This window comes from Haliotis asinina, chromosome 3, assembly GCF_037392515.1.
Source record: "Haliotis asinina isolate JCU_RB_2024 chromosome 3, JCU_Hal_asi_v2, whole genome shotgun sequence".
NCBI classification, from domain to species: domain Eukaryota; kingdom Metazoa; phylum Mollusca; class Gastropoda; order Lepetellida; family Haliotidae; genus Haliotis; species Haliotis asinina.
Window position 1 is genome coordinate 47214345 of NC_090282.1, and position 23583 is coordinate 47237927.

Genomic DNA, 23583 nt, shown 5'->3' on the forward strand with positions numbered 1-23583 from the left:
ACATCTCTGGGACGTTCTTGGTCGAAGGGTGTACGCCACAGACCCAGGACCCGCCAACCTGGCCCAGCTTGGTGCAGCTCTCCAAGAGGAATGGCGGGCAATACCACGGGCAGCCATCCGGAAATTGATTAACAGCATGCCATCAAGGTGCCGTGAATGTGTTGCCCAACATGGTGGACACACCAGATATTGAACTTGATGCCTAAAATTGATTTAGTGGATATTTAAAGCAGTTTCAAATTCGCTATTATTTCATTAGTTCCCTTATTTCTTGTCGGTAGTATATGTTCATTTACATACACACATGGATTCTGGATCCAAACAGTTACTTTCAAGGACTAACTGCAAAAAATACAATGTACCGTTGTTTCTTAGGTACCAGACTGCACCTACAATTGACAATATGTTTCAAAATTCGTCACCCAGTAACTAACATCAAGGAGCTAGTGAGCATTGCCATTTGACAATGAGGTTTGAAATGAGTCCTTTAATTTAATATGTATAAAGAAAGTAACTGAATCTTTGCACAGTACGCTGGATAACAACCAAATTGATGCAACCAATGTGTGACTATCTGATAACAGTTTCAGTGCAATTTCTCCATCTCAAGCTGAGCTCAAGTTCAGTTTTCATTACTGCTTTGTTTCACGGGGATTTTATTCATTAAAACAAATAAAAACTATATCATGGCACTAAAGTGCTCTGTGTCACTTGGACAACAAACCAAAACAAGACACTTCATACACCTAATTGTTGCCATTGATACACAAAGACGTACTTATTGAGGACATAAAAGATATTTTAAGACAAGTATGATGACATCAGCAGAAACATGCATGGCAAACTGCAGATCCCTGAGCCAAACATGCTCTTTGAGTAATCAAAATCTGGTCAGAATAATAGAGCGTTAATGTGGAATATGAAAAAGACCAAATTTTGCTACAGCTGAACAAATAGGCCATTGTACACCAAGTAATGGAATCAAACAAACATTTATCATGGTGGCTAAATACTACCTCTAATACATCATAGCCATACATTCTGTTTTGGTTGCTCTCAAACTATTCAAAGCAGTTGGACTTTTCAACAAATGTCCTCTTCACTGTAGCTTAATTAATAAGGAATTGCACAAGAAGCTGATCTACTGCTCCAGTAGTGCTTGTTGCTGATATCAGCATCCTATGTACCATATTTGGCAGGGTTTCCACGCCTTTAAATCCCTGTAGTTTCCCTGATTCCTTTTCTCCCCACAACTGGGGAAGGGGGCTACTGCGACACCATGAAGCAAAGTATGGCTGTCTTTCATGGTCCCAATGTATATAATTGGAAGATCTGCCTAAACATCATAATGAATAGATATTTGTAATACCTTTCTTTTCTCAATGACCTAGGCTCATGGCTAAAAATTACCAAGCAATTACCAAGCAAATGTTAGGAGTGATGGTTAAGAGCCATGCCGCTGCTGTTATCTTGGTGATATCCTGTTCACACACACACATACAGGATAACAAAACGGTTTTGTGCTCTGTTTTCTGTGGATCACAGTGGGACTGAAGTGCTCTGATTGAGGTTGTCTCATCCATCAACAACTTTGTTCAGTGCTGGTAAAGAGTACTGCACAAGTTGATCTGCAGTTACTTGGCTATGAACTTGGTAACTTGGGAATAATTTTCCCATGCTCGAACAGAAACAAAAGATATGGCACAATGGTCTGGTTTTGATAATGTTTCCCTTGCAACTCATTAGATAACAGCCAGTGAAGAGGACATCTGTTGAAAAAAGCTGACATCACAGGACACTGAGAATGTACAATGTGCAGTCATACTGGAAACGGTCCTCCAGTTTTATATGTGAATATAATTATTACAGTTGCATTACTCAAAAAAGGCATTTCCAAAATTTAAAAAAATCTTGATTTTAATGGCATCCATCAACAAAGTAAAGATATTGTGCCAATGAATATAATGCAACTACTGAGTGAGTGAGTTTATTTCTGTGCTGCTTTTAGCAATACTCCAGCAATATGACAGTGTGGAAACCAATGCAAGTACTGAAGGGCCACCACATGAATGTCAATGGTTGAGTTGAAGAGCACCTGTTAAAACTGTAGGTGAAATAATCTGAGGTCAATGAAGATACATGACAAAGAACCTGTTGGACCTGTCAAACGGAACACAATGTGAACAAAGAAAACAGTAGCATTTTGGGGGGACTGGTGTCAGTGGTTGTCAGCTGATTTATCCAAAGTTCTGCATTTCCTGCATGGATAAAACCATTCACAGATGTCATAAGCATTCTCAGGTGGTGGGTATGGTGCTGCCATAATGGTCTTAAGGATCATTGTTGTCCATTGGAACATTACCATGACTACTGATATGAGATATTGGCTGATGTACCGGGACTATTCATTAGGACTAATATCTGCTGAAGGAGGTGTTTTTAGGGCTCTTCAAAGAATACACTGGAATGCCATTCCTCATGTTGTCCAAATTAACTTGCAATGAGCATGAGGACAAGGTGAACGGACAGGAACCTTCAACTCTCTTATTGTCCCTTCAACATGATGTAAAGGAATGGACTTTCCCTTGTTCCAATCACTGGCTTCCTATTGATAATACTGCTTGTCATTCATAATGAATTTGGAACTGGAACACAATAGGTTCAGTTTGGCCAGAATTAGTTGTTTTCAGTCCCGAATTTCTAACAGTTGCATTGTATATAAATCAAATAATGATACATAAAAACAACACAGACTAGGAACAGTATCACAAGCCATAACTTGACGAGTTGTGAGCATTTTACACAGAAAATGTCTGGTAATCATGGAAACAATTGCATGCTTTGGAAGAAATTGTTCATACATAATCCTCATGCTCCTATGAAAATCATGGCCGGGTCCCTCTTCCCATATGATGACTGGGTGATGATGCCCCAACAGCCTGAGAAATCTCCTGAAGGAAACTGAAATGAAACTGGTACTGGTCAGAGGCTAATTCAGTTGCAAGCTCTATATACTCCATCTTCATTGAGACACATCTACTGATGCTGAAGTAGCATATATGATTGTACATACACAATGATGTGATCTCTCTACTTACCTACTAAAGTATACTGAACCACAAAAGAAACATCACACATTAAAAGAGCATAAGTTTTACACATGACACTAAGATTATATGGATTTTTACATGTCTCAAAGTAATCTGACATCATGAAGACAGACTCACAAACCAGCACATACAGATTCTGTGTGTGTGTCAAAATTTTCACCTTCAATAAACATGGTCATGATGGTGAAAGCATCTTTATTAAAAGCAAGATAACCGTGCAAATTTATTGTTTCATCGATTCATTGGGTGAAAAATGACCAGTCATTCATTTCCTGAACGCAGTCAGTATGCCAAAGACTGACCCGAAATCAGAAGGAGCAAGCCATTGGATATCTCCATACTGGTAATACTGCAGTATTCAGATGTTCGACCATTTGAGGGAGTGGTATAATGTCAAAAACAGCACAGATGATCATCTACGCAGTGGAAGACCGAGGGTCACACAGACAATCATTTGTGCAGTGAAACAGAATCAGCTCAGCAGACTATAGGCACACATCCATATGAGCAGAGACTGTTTTCTGTCAGCTGAGAAATTTTGATCCAATCAGGTGTCTACGCTGGGAAGTTGAGCGAACCAATCACAACTCACTTTCGTTTTTTTTTAATTATCTAACCGATTATACTTGGCAACAGAAACCACGCAGAGGTTCTCTGGAAGGGGTAGAAGGCATTCTTGCATATGTTGTTTCGGAACTGTCAATTTGTTTGTATGATTTCCCTAAAATCTGGGACGCACTGCGAGCAAACCTTCGCAGTTGCGACCGCTACCTCTGTTGATACTGGCAAGCTTGGTTATAATGGCGGCATAGTTGACTGGCTACTGTGAGAAGGCGGAGCCAGCAAAGGGAGGTAATAAATTTATCGGGCAGAGCCGTAGATGCGTCCAGGGTATAGTGGAGACTTATTGGAACGTATATCCTGGAGATATCGAGGATGCTGCCCCCAGTGCCAAACTAACAACTAACTTCCTATAGGAGCATCTGCACACTGCTATGACTTAACCTATGTCCAGATTTGAACACAATATGGCACCTCTGGGACGAAATCCAAAGAAGGCGCAGTGACAGTCTAAGTAAACTTATCCTCAGTACTTTTCCTTACACTCCACTACTGAGTCTAACAAAACCTTATGGGAGGTCGCGTATGGTAACCTTTGAGATTGACCAATCAGCACACAGCTTACCAAATCGCGAAAGGGGACATTCGCACATACCTTTCGAACTTTTTATCTCGGAAAGGTTTGTACTCGAGCGATTCCGAATGCTATTTAGTGTACACTTGCTTCCGGTTGATGCACACGGCGTACGTACAACCATGACAACGGTGAGTAAACGGTCGCTGAAAATGGTGTTTTTGGCAATATTCAAGGATGTCATCTTGCGGTAATATTAGCTAATGGTAACCATGTGAACAGAAACCCCAAAGCGTATATACTGCAGGTCAAATAATTGTGTTATATGGGGATTTTTGTTTATGGAGAGATCTGTGTCAGTGACTTGAATATTTTGAAAGTCCCTCCGATCCCTAAATAGTAGCCGTTGTCTGATTGGTTAAATCTATTTAAACCTCTCGCATTGAATTGGACTTGGTTCGGATGTCACTGAGCCAGTCTAAGTAAACTTAGTCTCAGTGTATTTTGTTACACTCCACCACTGAGTCTAACAAAACCTAGTAGAAGGTCACACGTGACACACCATGTTAAGTTAAACTTATTCCAGGAATAACTTTATCATCATGAAGGAATGATTCATTTGCTTTCATTCTCATATCAATGCAGTGACTGTCTGCAAATAAACCAGTTTCCATTTAGTTTCTATATGGATGTTTTTGTGGTTCAGTACAGATCATATGTAGTATGTATTGTTACCTCATAGACAGACTTGATTATCTTCAGAGGAACATTATGGAATGTGTCATTACTTTATAGATAGAGCTGACCATATAGAATGAATACATACATAGTGTGTGACACTTTAGACACCAACCTCTTAAAATTGTGTATTGTAGTGCCACCAAGCACTACTCGAACTCCTGGTGTAGATCTGTTGATGCTGTGGATTGCTAAGGCCTCTTCATATGTACAGCCACCAATCACAAATACAACGATATCTTGTGGCCTGTGCAAAGGCAACACATCACATTACTGTGATAACATCATAACAACACAGATTTTTAAGGAGAAGACATAAAGATGAACACTAACTTTAATGTGATTTAATTTTTTCAAACTGAGCCTTTCGAACTTGTGTTTCTGTTGCTGTTCTGTATATCATACTGTTATACAAGTTTCAGCTCTCTGAGTGTTGTGGTGTCTGAAAAGTAGTCTCTGAAAGATTTTTAATGCTTAAAGTATAAATTATTACTTTTTTTCAATTTAATGGCATGAACACATATCATTTAAGGCGACATCACATTATATCTGTGTCTCAGATTCATTGATCACGTAATGTCAGACATCCTACTGAAGTTCAGGCTCATATCCTAGATGTTTGGGGGAAGATTTGTTAGTTAGAAAGTACAACAGAAGTATGGCAAATGGACAAAAGTGGGATAACTGAGAGACAGACACAATGTCATCTGGACCTTCAGTCCTTGTGACTTTCAATATTTACAGGCACAATTGCCTAGGGGATCAAAACCAAGGCATCTCTCCCCACTATGTTTGAAATACTGTGCCCACAGAAGTTTACAAAAAAATAGACATGTGATGAAATCAAGGGCATTACTTTCTTGTTGAGATTAAAGCTGGCCATACATGAACACGATGATAGATAACAATGTGTTACTACCTGTCCTTGAGCTGGCTGGGACCGAGGTAGGGATAGCTGGACTCTTTCAGCTTGCCCTTGATCAACTGATCTATGATGGAGTACACAAGAGGTTTGTGCTGAGTGTATACATTCTCAACTCCCTGGAAAGATAACAGATGACCAGTATGTCCAACACTGTTTGACACACCAGGACCCCAAAGCACATCAAATAAAACTGGACCCCTATTTTGTTTTTGTCGGTGACTCATGGATGGTGAATGGATTTGTTGCAGTTGCTTTAATGGTTAGCCTTCACATTCTTACAGAAAATAGCAGTGTTACAGACTTTAAAGCAAATTCTGATTAAGCCAAAAATATTAATTTCCATATTTACTGTCAATCACATAATAATAATAGCCTACACCTATCTTGGAATGCAAGTACGAGACAAGCTCCAGAATGCCCAGATTCAAGATAAACTTCGGGCTGAGTATAAATCTCGTTTAAAGAAAATCTGGAGCTCCGAGCTAAATGCTCGAAACAAAGTCAAAGCCACTAATACTTTTGCTGTGCCAGTCCTCTCCTATTCCTTTAGAGTAGTTGATTGGACAAAACAAAACATCCAGGGTCTTGACCTCCTGACCAGAAAGATCATGTCTGATAACAGAGCACACCACCCTCGTTCCTCTCTTAATCGTTTATATATGCCAATCAATTCTGGAGGTCGGGCTCTTCATGATAGAATTTTATTGTGCACTTTTGCACATATTTATTTATAGGATGATCCTCTGGTGATGCATGTCAAGACTCACGAAGAAAGCAAGGAATTCCACAGGTATTTTAAGTGTGCCAAGGTTGTTGCACACAATCTGAAATTTGAAGTTGAGTTTGCTCATGGTGATGTACTGCTGGATGGTACAGCGATGGGAGTAAACCAGGTGAAGTCCTTCACCAAGTCTGCCCAGAGTCGGTCCTTTGTGGAGAAGCTGTCTGGGAAACCATTGAATCATGCAGTGTGTAGAACTATACAGCAATCCAACCGACTCCTTCGCCTGAATGAAGTCGGCTGGTCTCAAATGTGTACAAAATCTGATAGTCATGCACTTACTTCTATCAGTTAGTTTGTTACCTTCAGTCCTTTAAGGATTCTTTTTGTGATTGCACCAGGATCATGCATTCCAAACAAGTCACTTCCACGGGCCTTTTTCCCTCCATATTCAAGCATGGCTTGAACCATCTGAAAATGTATAGAAATTAGTGCCAAGGCACTGTAACTAAAGTAGTCTACTTTTAATATATCAATAATCAAATGAAAATCTAATTAGGATAATATTCTCTCAATAGTCACACTAAAATTAGTGTTTGTTGCAGCACTGAAATTCAAATATTAATGATCTATTTCAAAAACTAGTGTTCACTGTTTCATAACCCTTAACAAAAACATAGCATGTTGTACATTATAACAACGGAAATACTCTCTAGCTAGGTTTCTATAATATGCTTCTAACTCATATTACTTGTGTGAGAAAAATGACACCTAGCCAAAGTTCCACTGTCATTAGCTTTTGTGAAAAGATTTATGTAATGTAATTTTCTTAATAAAATTGATATTTTATACTTATCCTGACTCATGCTTAATGCTTATCTCCTATTCCCTGGCGAAGGTAGTGGAATACATTAAATCCCTTAAGTTCCCTCCTAAAAGAAGGGGACGTAAAATACACTCACCCACGTGTAGGGTCCCCTGGGACGACTTTCGTCATGAGTCAGGATAAGTGTAAAATATCAATTTTATTTAGAAAATTACATATTTTTCCTTATCCTGACTCATGCTTATTGCTTACAGAATCCAACAGAAATGGCGGTGGGTCAGGCCACGCTGGATTCTGCTGGCCGTCAAAATTACGTCCAATAATTTCACCCCTACCCAGTGGGAACATGTAATGGTGATAATTCGGTCCTGCTCTTCTATCATTCATTGTAGATTCTGGGGGGGATCACATCCTGTCGAACTCGTCTTCAGCAGAAGGCTTTGTTGACTGGAATGTGGTGACATCGAAAGTAACTAGTGTCCTGATAGTTTCTGATGCAACTAAATGTCAAGACATTGTAATCAAGAATAGTTGCGACCCCTCTTCATGTAGAGGTATCTTCATTATGAGTAAAGGGTCCTAATCACTCATGCTAGTCTGTTTAAGACGTGTGCATGGACTTTCCACCATTATACTCCGCAGAGCTTCTGGCTTACACAAGTCACGTGATAAAATGAGTGAGTGAACTCAGTGCCTTCAGGGAACTGTTAGTTGCTGAGCAACGACAAGAGGCCCAAACTGATGAATTCCAGAGATGTCCTCCGTGGCTATGTCTCGTAGATAATGGTTGGCAAACACTGTGTTTGACTCCCAAAAGCAGCCCTCCATTACAGCTGATAGTGAGCAATTCCCATGTAGTGCTAGTGTAGAGGCCAAGGCTCCCCGAGCCTCCAATCCTGCTGCTTTATAGGCTCTCAATATAACAGCTCTGATCTACACTGAGATAGTGTTGCAGGATAATTCCGAAAGTGTCTCAGTGGATATAGGGATAAACAGGTGCTTGAAACGTTGCCTTCTAGACTTGGTACGTACAATGTATATCTTCAATGATCTGACTGGACATAATGATAAATCTTGAGTATCATGAGGTTCCAGGATTGAAGATAGTGCCGGTATGTGGAATTATCTATCCAGTTGACCTGGCAGTTGATTTTTCACAATAAAATCCCATCATAGACCCAGATGAGCTGTCTGCTGATGATTTGCATCAAAGCTCTTGCAGTTGAAGTCAAGAGCATGAATTTCTGACATGCGTGCAGCTGTAGCTAAGGCAAGTGAAAAACAATGTCTTCTGAATCAGCAGCTCAAATGAGATTCAATCAAGCAGTTCGTATGCATCACTTGTGAGATGTGGAAGTACAATGTTTAGATCCTATGCTGTTGATCTTCCAACTTGAAGGAGTGTAGTAATGCAAGTAGCTAGGGTACTTAGTCAGCTTGGTTCGCGTTTCCATGGTGACGACTGAGCTGAGAGCTGCCAAGTATGTAGATAATGTAGAGCCTTTCAGACCTCTGGAATGTTGTAAGTGACATAAATATTTTGCTATCTGCGGATATGTTGCCTTCAGCTGTCTCAGTAGTCATGAGGTCCAAGTATTGAAGACAAGGGCGGTATGAGGAACTGTCTGTCCAGTTGACCTGGCAGCTGTCTGATTTTCTTGATGACTCTTTGTAGCAGCACTGGAGGTGGAAACGTGAATGCGTTTAATCCTTCCCATGAGATGCTGAGAGCGTCTGATGCCCAAGTTAACGGATGTTCTACCGGTGACACAAAGGTTGCTGTCTGTTAGTTGAACCTTGTTGCAAATAAGTCTATTTGCAGTGATCCAAACCTCCGGCTGATTAGTTGAAATGTCTCTCAATGCAGCATATACTCTGTTGGTGATTGACAAAGAGGGCGAGATAAGGCTTCTGACATGATGTTGCAGGCTCCTGGTATGCGAGATATTTTCATTTGGAGATTCACACGGTTGACCTCATCAAAGAGTAGAAACATCAGGTACAGGAGAGATGGAGGTCTCGTTGACCCTTGTTTACGCAGAAGGCTACTGTTGAGTTGTCCATCTGGATCATCAGTAGCTTGTCTCTCGGTGTTGTCAACCAATGATGGATAACATGCATCACCACTTTCATCTCCAACCAGTTGATGTGAAGAGCTTGATCTTCTTTCTTCCAGAATCCTGCTGCAACCTCGTTGTTTAGATGGGCACTCCATCCTTGGAGAGACGTGTCTACCTAATATGTAAGATCCTGCGCAAACATTGACTGGCGTGTCTACCGTAGCAGGTATAGTCTCAAGATGTGTGAACTGGTCAGGACATGAAACCATGACTCAGGAACCGCTGTCATAGATGTAGTAGTAGGCGTTTTTGTCTGGCCCTATCCTGAGGTGACGTGAGCATATCGAGTAGACATTATCACTGACATAGTGATAACAGAGAGAGTAGAACTTGTTCTCATCATCGGCTTGAACTCTGACCCACCGATCCTGGGACAGCGATGTATTTCAATGTAGTAATGAATCAAATCCTGAGGAGTTAGATTCTCAAGTCATCCGAGCTGAGTTAGTAGCCTGATAGTGTAGTCCAACTGTAGACTGAGTTGACTTCTCTCATGATGAGCTTCTATGCCGTGAAGATGCATCATTCTTCTTCTTCAGATCATCAACGCTGTTCATTATGAACAAGTTGACATTCCAAGAAAGTCTATTTATAGCTGTCTGTCTGTCCGATCAGAAACTGCAATTCATTGCTGCAAGCTTCCTGATAGGCAACATTGAGTCTGCTGTTAGAAGATCTCTATGCCATCTGAAGAATCAAATGACGCTGTAGACTGCTAATCTAGTTTGTAAACAACATCTTTCCATTGTTGAAAGACTGTAAGTATGTAGATGACTTCCTAACACTGGAATAATAATATCACATTCTGCACAGGGCGTTGTCTCTCGAGGAACAATCAGATTGTAGACGCGACGTCACCAGTGTAGCAGATAACTAACTGATCATCGTGAAATCTTGTTCAAACGGTGATACTCTTGCTAGCATTTAGGCTTGTTCGTAACCCTGCTGTTTGGCGAGCATGTGTCTAGATGAGTAAAGCACGCGAAAAAACTTCCGCTGCTTGAAGCTGATGTAGACAAATTGTCTTCCAGGTAGATGTGTGCGTTGTGTCCAGTGACAGTTGACTTGTAGTGATGTTTACTGCGATGACCAAGGCTGCTGACGAAGTCTACATTGCTCAAAGTGTAGCATCAACGGCGGCTCATCGTATATATGTCATTCCTGTAGAGGGATGATCTCATCACCACAGGACTTCTTTGTCAAAGAATGTTGATTCTGTGACGACTTTGTTGCAGATGACTTCGTTGATGACTTCGTTGCAGACGACTTTCGTTGGCTCTGTTCCTGATGAAGTACTCTTCTGTTGTCTAGGAGACGACTCGCTGGACCAAAAGGTATAACCCCAGGGACACGCCTGACTGGTAACTGGAATGAAATTCAGCAGTTAATGAAAAAAATGGCTACCCGAATCTAAATCATCCGATTAGACATGATTAATGAAAGTCAACACTGACTGTCCCTCACATGCCTGTAAAAAGAACGAATTTATACAATAAATTCAGAAACAGATAAATTTCTGTAAAATTCACAGCAAATAGTGGAAAAATATAAGGGCTTACACTCCGGAGAAACTAAAAGCGGGTCATCCGCTGACAGCCGTAATTTACACTGTAAACACGATTTCATCAACGGAGACTAAGTCTCGGTTGACGAAATATGTCTATATCAACACACAATAATCCCAGATAAACAAATTGTGATACACATACATAAACCAAATACCGCATATGACATAAACATAGTTAAAGGACTGAAATAGTTGAAAAACTTATTGCCGTAGTGGAGACTCCAGGTAACTCCAGCTGCCCTCGTCAGGCGACAAGCAGAAAGTGACAAGCATGGTCGGTCAGCTGACTGTTTGCGCAGGAAAAGGGGAGACTACATGTGGGTGAGCATATTTTACGTCCGTTTCTTTTAGAAGGGAACTTCAAGGGATTTCAGGTATTCCACTACCTTTGCCAGGGAAGAGGAGATAAGCAATAAGCATGAGTCAGGATAAGGAAAAATGTGAAAGTTTTGTTAAAATCTAAATATTTTAGATATTTAAATACTTACCTTACCATAGGTCTTATGCATATTACCTCTAGCTTCGCTAAACGAGATCAGACAGTCGTTGATTCGCCATCCCCTCGATGGCTACCTCATGTAATCTACGAATGTAGTCACGGAAGTGACGTGATCTCTCCACTCGCGCGAGAGCGCAGAATCCAAAATTCACTTTTACCGTCAACCGGAAGGTCCGAAGAGTCCAAAGTGGGGAGGAGCATCCAGCGTTGGGAGGGAGTCACCGCCCTATGGTAAGGTAAGTATTTAAATATCTAAAATATTTAGATTTTAATAAATTTTTAACTTACCTTACCATAGGTCTTATGCATATGGCTTCGACAGATGGATGGTGGTGTGGACTCCAGAGGACCATCCCTCAGCAAACAGTGCACATGCATCAGGAGAACTCGGGAAAGCCAATGTCAACGGTCTCAGGATAATACCTGGAACAGGACAAAGAGCAACCCAATAGAACTCCAAAGAAAAACCGACGCACCCTGGGGGTGAGGTTAATCTTAAGACCAAAGGTAAGTAGAAGTGTAGTTACCTAATGGGCGGATGGTCGGGTAAGTTGCTGAGCAACCACCAATGGACCAAATGACTGTAATCCCTCCACGTCTTCAACTGCCAAGTCCCTCAAGTAGTGGGATGCGAAGACAGTTGATGACCTCCAGAAACAGCCCTCCATGATCTGCGGTACTGTGCAGTTCCGATGGAGGGCCATCGTAGACGCCAAGGCCCTGATCTCGTGCGGGTTACTTGCTACCGGATGAGGCAGGTGCTTGTCGTCATAGGCCGCCAGGATAGTCGATCTGAGCCAGAGGGCAATAGTATTTCTGTTTACTTCACCTTTGCAGGACACGGCAAAGGGAATGAATAACCTTTTGCGGGATCGTCTCCTAGAGGCTGACCTTTTAATATAGCATCTGAGAGCCCTGACTGGACATAGCAGCTCCTCCTCCAAGTCATGATGACCCAAGATCGTAGACAAAGGAGGGATGGAGAATAACCTGTTAGGCTGCCCGGGAAGCTGGTTCTTAGCCACAAAATCCCAAAGCAAACCCAAATGAGCACGTCCGTGTCTTGACTGTTCAAATCGGATCTGAGTAACGTCAAGAGCATGGATCTCGCTGACTCTAGCCGCTGTTGCCAATGATAGTAAGAAAACCGTCTTCTTGGAAAGATGTTCAAAGGAGGCTTCTTCTAATGGCTCGTACGGTGGCCCTCTGAGATGTTGAAGGACAACATTAAGATCCCAAGCTGGAGGACGAAACTTGGTCTTCTGGTCTTCCAGCTTGAAATCTTTGAGAAGCGCAATAAGTTCCGGTATCTTGGACATCTGTGAATCTGACTTGATAGCAAGGACAGAATTCAAAGCTGACAAATAGGTGCCTAAGGTACTGCCTTTGAGATGTCTAGAAACTCTATGCGCGCGAGCTATAACGTTCGCCACGTGCGCAGAGTAGCCCTTAGCCTTTAATGCTCTCTGCAGATGACCCATGCGTGAAGATGGAATCGCCGTGGATCCGGATGCAGCTGTCGACTGTGTGGATGTCGAAGCAGATGCAACCACTCTGGAAGTTTGTAAGGGTCTCCGCTGGCGAGCCGTCGAAGATCGGGAAACCACGATCTGGCTGGCCACCAAGGTGCGACCAAAAGCAGTCGGAGGTTCTGCGTCAGTCTGATCTTGGCGATTACATCCGAGAGAAGAATTGGAGGAGGGAACGCATATGCGTCCAGTCCTTCCCATGATAGAGACATCGCGTCGACTGCCCACGCCTGTGGATCCGGCACGGGAGATACGTACGTTGGTAACTGGTGATTGAAACTGGTGGCAAAAAGATCTACCAGTGGTCTCCCGAGTTGCCAGCAAATCTGGCGAAATGCGTCCGGATGAAGCATCCACTCCGTCGGGGATGGTTTGCCGGGGCGCGACAGGGCGTCTGCCAGAATGTTTTTGCAGCCGGGAATGTGACGAGCCGCGATCACGATGCCGTTGCTGTCTACCAGATCTGCTAACAGGAACATCTGGTCCAGAAGTTGTTTGGACCTGGTTGTACCCTGATTGTGAATCACCCACACGACCGTGGAATTGTCGGACGCTACCAGGAGTCTGGAGTCTGTTAGGACCGGTAGCCAGTGGCGAACCGCTAGGATGACTGCTTGCATCTCCAGGCTGTTGATATGCCACTCCTTTTCGGCGTCTGACCACAGCCCTGAGGTTGTCTGGCCGTTCAAATGAGCACCCCATCCCAAGAGGGATGCGTCTACAAACAATTCGTGGTCGTGGTTGAAGTTTGTCAAACAAACACCGGCGCAGACGTTCCACTCTACCGTCCACCACCTGAGGTACTGATGCAGGTGCGGGGGTAGAAGAAATGACGACTGGAGGTCGTTCTCTCGAATGAATGGTAATAGGAACCTCTGTAGTGGGCGCAGCATAAGCCGTCCTCTGAGGGTGAGGTCCTGCGCCGACGTCAACAAGCCCAACAGAGACTGCCATTCTCTGAGGGTGAGAGGTAGGGACAGAGCTCGATCCGTAAAGGCGAGAATCTTCTGCCATCGATCGGGAGGGACCCTGACTAGATTGAGCCGAGTCAGGAACAACCCCCCAATGAACGTTAACTCCTGCGTTGGTTTCAGTTGCGACTTCTCGAAATTGATAATCCATCCCAACTGTTGAAGTAGGCGTGTGGAGAAGTCCAGTTGTTTGCGTAGCAACTGAGGATTGCAGTGATTTAGAAAACAATCGTCGATGTAAGGATCGAAGTCTATCCCCCGGAGGTGCAGAAACCGGGTGACAGGCAGTGTGACCCGAGTGAAAAGCCACGGGGCCGTAGAAATTCCAAACGGCAGCACTCGCCACTGGTAGTGTACTCTGTTGAATATGAAACGCAGGAACTTCCTGTGGCGTGGGAATACAGGAACGTGCAGGTAAGCATCCTGTAAATCTAGGCTGGCCATCCAAGCTCCGGGTGACAATTTGGCTCGGATCTGATCCAGTGATGTCATTCGGAAATGCGGGGGCTCGGCTAAATACAGGTTGTTGAAAGTCGCCATGTTGTGAATCATCCGCATTTTGGTGGAACCTTTCTTGGGTATCAGGAAGATGGGTGAATAGAACCCCGGGGAGAGATGGGGTTCTGACACTATCTCTATAGCATGTTTTGTTAATAAAATGTTGATGTTTTCTAGGATAAGTACCTGTTGATCTATTGAGTACCCTCGTGACAGGGGAGTGGTAGTCAACGGCGGAGCTCTGGCTAGTGGTAGCTTGTAGCCGGCTCTCAGGATCTTGCAAACAAACGGGTCTTCCAGGAATGTCCAGTTGGCCCAGAAGATCCCTAGTCTCCCACCTACAGGGGTCGGATGAACTGGTACGACTGGGGGTGGGAGGTCCCAGTCGTAGTAGTCCATGGCTTCAGCGGCCGGAGTAGGGACGCTTGCCCCTACCTCGACCGGACGTAGCTGGGGCATCCCTGCCACGTTCTTGAGGCTTGCGCTGGACATCTGAGTCTTTGGTACGACCTCGTCCCCTCCCAAACGAGGAACGGATCGACTCTCTCCTGGGTACATATCTTTTCTTGGCATTACCCCTGGCTCGGCCACGAAATGCAGAGCCCAAGGCCTCGAAAGTTGACAGCACCACTTCCGTGTTAGTAAGTTCGGCATGTTGTTTATACACCGACGGTATCTTTTCATCAAAGAGGAACTTAGACGTAAATGGTGCACGAAGAAGTTGACGTTTAAATTCCTCTTGCCAAGAACAAGCATCTAAAAATCCAGATCGGCGCATAGTAGTAGTCATGGCTAGCGCCGCACGTAAGTGTCCAAGTAGGTCATGGAGTACTCTGCCTTGCCAAGCAAAAATGGTAGTTAAATGATCCACCCTCGAGGCATTATCCTCTGACAAATCCAAGGCTGCAGCGGAGGTGGCTGACGCAAGCGCCGAGATAGGTTTAAGCATACGTTTCAGTTCAGTATCAACAGCTGCTAACTTTGAATCCTGAACTCTGTAAGATGACGGAGTTGAACTTGACAACCTCTTAAATGAATCGTCTAGCGCCGCCCCGTTGTTGGCAAAATCCAGACTGTGCACTTTATAATCTGATTTCTTAGACTTCGACGCTTTGATGGTCGGATTTAAGGATAACTTCGCAAAGTCCGAGTCTAACAAAGTAATCGCATCGGCCACCATAGGGTGTGGTGGAATAAGTAACTCAGGAGTCAAGTGAATCGACGCCGGGTTGTTTGAATCCGAAGAAGGGGAAGGACAGTCCGGTAATCTGTCGGCAATCCACTCAAAGACAGCAGTTAAGGGAAGATAGGTGCCATCACTATCACCAACATTGCCAGGTTCCTCCTCATAGTCTGGGCAAAAGAACTGTTCCTCGTGTTCCTCCCAGGAAATAGAGGTTGATTCTCGTCGCTGACTCGAGTTGGAAGCAGAGTTCTTAGTGTTAAATTCTTTGCCGGAAGTCCGCAGTGGTTCCGGCGATCGCGAACGCTGGGATCTAGAGAGACGTCGTGGTGATCTTGACCGAGATCGCACTCTACGTCTACTTCTGGTACGTGAGTCTTCCTCTAAGGAGCGCCTTGGAGAGCGGGAAACCGACCGGGAGCGTCGGCGCCTGCTACGGTGTGGAGAACGAGAGCGCCGACCCTTCGGGGACCTAGAACGAGATCTGCGCCGGGAGCGCTCAGCCTCTAAACGACGAGCGCGCTCTTCATCCAGCTGGCGCTGTAACATTTCTTCTTTAGTCAGCGTATGAGACACTCTGGGGATCCGATAAGACGTAGTTATAGGAGCAGGGTCCGGCAACAATATTGGCGCTGGCGTTGGTACAGGCGCTGGCGTCGGAATAGGCGCTGGCGTCGGAATAAGCGCTGACGAAAACACCGGTGCTGATGTAAACAAAGGCGCCGGGACAGGCAGTGGCGCCGGGACAGGCAGAGGCGCTGGTACAGGCAACGGCGCTGGCGTAAGTCTAGGCGCTGTCGTTGGTAAAGGTGTAGATACCGAGGTAGGGAGTACAGCAGCGCCCGGCGTCAAGAGAGATCGCAGAAGCCTCTGAACTTCAGGATGGGATAAGGCATCCGGGTGAGATAAATCTACAAAGGCGTCCGAACGCGTAGGCTCTGGAGAGGAGCGCGCCGGCGTAATAGATGAGCGCTCCACACTCGGCGTTGATAGTGGTATTGAAGGCGGTGGTAGATCTTGGTCGTCAGGTAAGGATCCCAAGGAAGACGCTGGCGACGACATTCTTCTCTTACGTTGCGTAAAACGTTTCCTCCGAACCGCCAAAAAGGTCTTGAAATCGGTGAGAGATAACGCTTGACAGTGTAGGCACCGACTATCGATGGAACAAACAGCGGACGCACAATCCGGACACCAGGGATGTGGGTCCTTGGCTGATTTCTGCCCCTTGCAGACAGTACAATAGTGTCGAGTCATACACAGAACTGTAACCGACAAGAAACCACGACTTGACGACATGTTAATACAATACTAGGAGGAAAACCCCCTACATAAAAATGTAGAAAGTAGTTGCACCCCTACGTAAAAAATAGGCACACCCGTAAGTGCGGGGCAGCGAAAAATAACAACCACAATGGCTGCCTTCGCTACGCTGAAATTCATGGCAGAAAAAAGTATGCTAAATACCGAAAACACAAGTGAAAATGACCAAGCATGGGCAGAAACATGACGGGCAAACCACCAACAAGATGAACTACCCTCATGGACGCCATGTCGTTCTCACCTCCGACATGGCCAAGCCAAGCCTGAGTGAGAAAAGAACAACACGAGGTAGCAAGGTAAGCACATTAAATGCTTGTATGCCTTGACTTTGATACATAATGAGGGGATACAAACCATACCTACCAAGGAGTAGCAACTTTATTGAAACTACACACAGTAGGAAAAAAAACCTGCAAACCAACACGTCCGTTCGCACGAACGCTAAAGGTAAAAGTGAATTTTGGATTCTGCGCTCTCGCGCGAGTGGAGAGATCACGTCACTTCCGTGACTACATTCGTAGATTACATGAGGTAGCCATCGAGGGGATGGCGAATCAACGACTGTCTGATCTCGTTTAGCGAAGCTAGAGGTAATATGCATAAGACCTATGGTAAGGTAAGTTAAAAATTTGCATTTTGTTGAAAGATTAATTACTAAACATACTAAAAGAAAAATGCATAATTTGATGTGAAGTTGTCAAGATTCAAATGTGCATCTTACGGATAAAATGTTTTACTCATCCGTTTTCACGGCGTTTGAATTACAAGATAACTCAATTATCTTGGAAATCGTTTATACATAAAATACTGAATCCTCTAAATGGGAGCTGCTGACAGGTGTCAACACTCACAGATCTGTAGTCCTCGCTCAGGCCTTTTTTCCGAAGTGTGTCCACCAATCCTGACAAATCATTGTTGGTGTGATTCTCATAGCGTAATGCATACAACATCACCATACGCAGCATATCCAGAGGACGCACACTGTCATTCGACATGAGGCCCTTGATCTTCTGTAATTTGAAACAAGAAAACAGCATTGTCACTATCCACTGTCATGGAGCACATCAGACACTCGCCAAATTTTTAGAAAATACTGTTATACTTATGCGATGTACTTGTTTCATTATCTTTGAATTATGGATTTTAAGACACTTAAGAATCTTGTTTGACCATATGGTAGGGAATATTATTAAAACTATTGTCAGATCATAAGTTTTTGGTCATGATGCATTTGTTATGGCAGTGTTTACTCTTGCTATCCTGAGGGATGTTGCATTACAAATGTTTATAAACCGACAGTGATGTCAGTCCAGTGCTCTTACTGGACACTTTTTCTCATAAGTTTCACCTGTAGAGTGCTTCTCACTATATATTAGGTCATCTCTTGTTTTCCCAGAATATTCACATTTGAGACTTTTTTTATAGGGACAGGTTTTACTTTTCGTTAGTAAGACAGTTTATCAGGTTTTACTTCACGCAATCATCTTTTGATAAGTCTATATGAACATCAACATTTAAATGATATATGAGTGTTTGAAATAATATTATAACATTATTCAGTTCAGGTCAGCTCAACTGGGGTGACCAAAGGAATTAAAGCAGATGAAAGAAACTAGATCAAAACAATCTCTAATTAACACACTTAACGTTAAAAGTGTCAATGAAATGAATGGCACGATTTTAAACTGAATGGCACGATGTGTTGTTACAGCACATGGTTAAATTTCCAGCTATCAGCGCAATAGTACACAACGAAAAATGTTGACGTTTGTGACAGTTAGAAAGTGTGGAGATCTGACATTACAGAACCATTCTTGACAGAAATGTGCCCACATGATGGCTGCAAACAGTACCATTTAAAGCAGGATGGATAATACCCCAGACAACATCACAGCCAAACGCAAGTGTGAGAATAATAACTTTTCCCCTATGACTACAAGTAAACTTGCTAAATATGCCATCAGTCATGGAAATCCAAGAGCAGCTAAACATTTTAGTTCAGTATCAGAGAAGCAAATTGGAGAAAGCATGGTTAGATTCATATATGGCCAAAATGTCAGCAGAAAAAGACTGAAAACATTGCGGAATGATGAGGCCTTTCCTTTGCTGTTGGGAGAACTTGATGAACTTGTGAGAGAACATGTACATTGCATTTGTGATAATGGGGAAATCAGCACCAATAACATTGTTGTGGCTACAGCAAAAGGCATTGTAACTAACAAAAAACGATCACCCTATCTCAATCACAAAATCTTGGGTAGAATCATATTTGCAACATACTGGTTTTGTGAAACAGAAAAGGGACAAAAGCTGTGGGAAAACTGCCAGTCTGCTTTGATGAACAAAAGGAAGAGTTCATTTCTGATCTGTGGCTAAGTACAATATTCCACCGGAATTGGTAATAAATAGACAGGAGTGAAAATTGTAACGGTTTCCAAATGGACCTTAGCTTCTCAGGGATCTATAGAAGTCGGCACTGTAGGCTTAGAGGACAAAAGAAAGATAACATTATTGCCTGGCAGTTGAGCCAACATAGACATGTTACCCCCACAAATAATTTACCAAGGCCAGACTGACAAATGCCATGCCCACTACAAATTTCCATCAGAATGGCACGTGACCCACACTCTCAGTCATTTGGAGTAATGGAAACAGCATGCTGGGTTACGTTGATCATGTGTTTGTCCCTTACACAAAAGGAATCAAGAAAAAACTCAACCTGCCACTAAGCCAGAAATCACTTGTCATCTTCAATGTTTTCGCTACATCGAAACTTGATGAATTAAGGATTAGTGTAATGAAGCTGATCCATGTTCAGTGGGTAGTGTTCAGCTATGACCAAGTGAAGAAAAACAAAGAAAGTTGTACATGGCTAGCAAGCATCGGTGCTCCTTGACAAAATGTCTGCAGGCAAGTGACTGAATGAATCGTTGACAAAACAGAGTTGATAATCTTCTAATAAAAGATAGTGCTTACAGACAATAAGTTTTAAGTATGCTTCATTGTTTTCAAAGAAGTTATATTATGGTATAATATGGAATAAAGTTAAAAAAAACATGAACATTCAATGCCTTTTCTGTGTCTAAACTTTCTTGTGAGGTCAGGACAAGTGCAATATCATAAAAATATCCTGCTCGCAAAATTTTCTCATTTTACAGTACTGTAAGATTTTGTGTTTTTACTAATGGGCACGAAATATGAACTTTAGAACATTCCTTCTATTTTGGATGATGTAAGAATAATTTTAGAACTTATAAAAATGTACTTGATAATGATTCCTTTTCATGAAATAATATTTAAAACATTTAACTTCTCCAAATATTCTTACCAATTTACTGCTCATGTCACCTGAGTGTCAAGGCCACTTATGGCCCACATGTGAGTATGATTGCTGATGATTTTGGAAAAAAGAGCCTGCTTACGGTGGAGGAAATGATACATAGATTTTGCATAAAGTTTTTAGAAACGTGGATGCTGCTGATGATTGAATCTGAAATTGCAGAGGTAGCTTTTTTCAATGAGTTGTGGTGCATAACGTTTGAAATAATAATCTGATTGTGACCATTCATGGCTCATTTTGTAAGGACATGATCTGGCGTTCAACCGTTGGCCTCAGTGGGGCCTTAAAATATTTGTCTTGGTGAACTCTAACTTTGACTGAGGAGGGGGTGGTTTCATCGTTACATCCTTTTCTGTTTATATAGTACTGGCATACACCTATATTTCTTTCTAACACTAAGCAATACAAACTCCTGTGTGCAGGTCATGCTATATCAAATATGTAAAAAATTCTTGAATGATAGCTTGAGTTTAGAATTAAGTAATCCTTTCCAAGTTAGTGACAGACTTAACAACTCTTCATGCGAAAACTGATGTTCTTAAGTGTCTGAACTTAAGGTGTACACTGGGACAGTGTGTATCCCTAGGTCTACATAAGACACTGGGGCACTGAGACAGTGTATGCATTGAGTAGCTATGAGAAGAGAACATAGTTACCTGAAGTATTCCTGAGTGGTCACTCTGGCAGGCTATCTCCTGCTCTGTCTCGGACACCTCCAGCAGACAGTGGCTGCCCACCAATCGGGACAACTCACCCACAACTGTTACATGCTTGGAGACGGTCCCAGACATCTTTTTGAACTGGGGATAGTTCTCTACAAATGCCTGCCAATAACAATAAGCACAAACATCATGTGGGTAGGGTAGCCAAGATATGTTTTCTAAGTTAGAAGTTCTTGCTGTCGCTTTACAGACATATGAACATAACAAATTGTTCATTTGCAAAAATAGCTTATTTGGTTATATACCTGTACAACTGTCAATATGCACAATTAACATGGTAAAATGTTAGATTTAATGTACTGATGTATTGTATGTACTGTGACATCATCCATCTATCAGAAATTCAAACTGTAATGGTGTCACAGGATGTCACAGGGTAAAATGATCTCAAATGTTTCATCAGTCATCAACTGGAATTTTGATGACAAAACAAAACCCTACAATGATGTCAAAAACACACATATAGTTATCAGAATATTTTTATTAGCTGAATTTGGTCAAAAACTTTCAAGACATAGATAGATGACTCAAAACAAAAAACACAGAAAACATTCAATGGAATGCACCACTTGTGTAGAGTGTGCCAAGTTTACAAAGAGATAACTCTTTCACTGAGTTTATCACTTGGTTGTTATGCTGTTAAAGAAAGCAACCATGCTGTTGGGGGCTTCTCTAATAGTGTGAAACCAGTGAACAATTGCCTTAATTTGTAAGGCCAGATTAAGGGGCAGTAGAGTAGCCTAAAGGGTAAAGCAATATTGCAAAGACAGTGATTTTCTGAATAAAATTGGTATTTTATACTTATCCTGGTTCATGGTGTTATGCTTATCTCCTCCTTCTTTACGAATGATAGTGGAACACTATCCCTGCAAGTTCCAATCTTGAAGAGGATGTACAATCACACTCACCCATAAGTAGCCTACATTTACCTTGGCACTCTCATCGGTCACATGACCAGCTATGCTTGTCACTCTCGCGAAATAAACCTGACACTTGAACCCCCAGTCAGATCCAACATGTCATAAGTGGGGCGGTTGAGAGGGACTGATGTCATGAGTCAGGATAAGTATAAAATATCAGTCTTATTTAAAAAAGAAAATACATATTTTTCCTTATCTTGACTCACGTTTTGTGCTTACAGAATCCAACAGACAGTGGGTATTCTCTGGCCGTCATCCTGTATTCCTCCCCCTTGGATCTATAATGGCACTATATTGGTCCTGTTCTTCCAACCTTAATCCGTTCCCTTAAGGTGTCCACAACGTGTCAGACTTCCCTTCTTGTGAAGTGACTTCTGACATGTCCATGTGGATATATATATCTACTAACAACCTGCTAGTTATCTAGTGCAACTTTATGTCATTTTCCCATTAAGACAAGCTGCAACCCTTCTTCATGTACGCATATCTTCTGTTACAAGTACAGGGTTATAATCACTCATGTTAGCCAGTCTTGGACGTACACATGGAGTCTCAACCATTCACTCCTCAGAGCCTTGGTCTCTACAAGATATGTGATAAAGGGTGAGACTTTAGATTACTAGTTTCTTCTTCCAACTAGTTATCTACGGCAAGTCTTTCTTCATGATATCCATCATAGAGTTGCGACCCTTCATCATGTACAAGTATCTCCTTTACAAGTACAGGCTCAATCACTCATGCAAGTCTGTTCAAGATGTGTGCATGACCTCCCAACCATTTTATTCCGCAGAGCGTCTTGGTCTCTACAAGAGACCTGTATTAAAGGGTGAGTGTAACTCAGTGCCTTTGTGGAACCATTAGTGCTTTTAGTGGTCCAAACTGGGTAAATGCCTGAGGCTTCCTCTGTAACTATGAGGGTTGGCTGAAAAGTTCTAAGCCTCTCTGTGAAAAAAAGTTACAAAGTCCACGTTTGTAATTTATTTTTCTACATAGTCCCCTTCCAAGTTCACACACTTTTGCCAGCGATGCTGCAAGGCCCGATAGCTTCTTCAGCTACCCTAAAAAAATCAGTCACAGCGGAAATGACGTCATCATTACTTGCAAAATGGCGACCGGCGAGTTCCTTTTTCATTTTGGGGAACAGGTGGAAGTCAGAAGGAGCCAAATCAGGTGAATAAGGAGGATGGTCAATGAGTCACAATCGCGGATTGTTGACATGGCCACCACCGATTTGTGAACAGGCGCATTGTCTTGGTGGAAGAGGACACCTTTAGCGATCATCCCTCGTCGTTTGGCTTTGATTGCTTCTCGCAACTGGTTCAGTAGATCAGCATAGTATCTGCCGTTGATAGTTTGACCTTTTTCAAGATAATCAACGAGCAGAATACCCCTGGAATCCCAAAACACTGATGCCATCACCTTTCCAGCTGAAGGAACAGACTCGGCTTTCTTCGGAACT

The 23583-nt window shown here is 42.7% G+C and overlaps 1 protein-coding gene across 1 annotated transcript in view; it reads right to left on the reverse strand.

Annotated features, from left to right (window-relative positions):
• Nucleotides 1-267: 267 nt before the first annotated feature.
• Nucleotides 268-23583, reverse strand: part of LOC137278135 (vacuolar protein sorting-associated protein 45-like) — a 64814-nt gene continuing 41498 nt past the window's right edge. Inside the window, exons 9-14 of the mRNA XM_067810305.1 lie at nt 21139-21306; nt 17994-18152; nt 6993-7100; nt 5903-6024; nt 5099-5230; nt 268-2961 (exon numbers count right to left, since the gene is read on the reverse strand). Coding sequence (XP_067666406.1) covers nt 2886-2961; nt 5099-5230; nt 5903-6024; nt 6993-7100; nt 17994-18152; nt 21139-21306 — 765 coding nt within the window. The 3' untranslated portion in view covers nt 268-2885. The remainder of the gene's footprint in view (nt 2962-5098; nt 5231-5902; nt 6025-6992; nt 7101-17993; nt 18153-21138; nt 21307-23583) is intronic.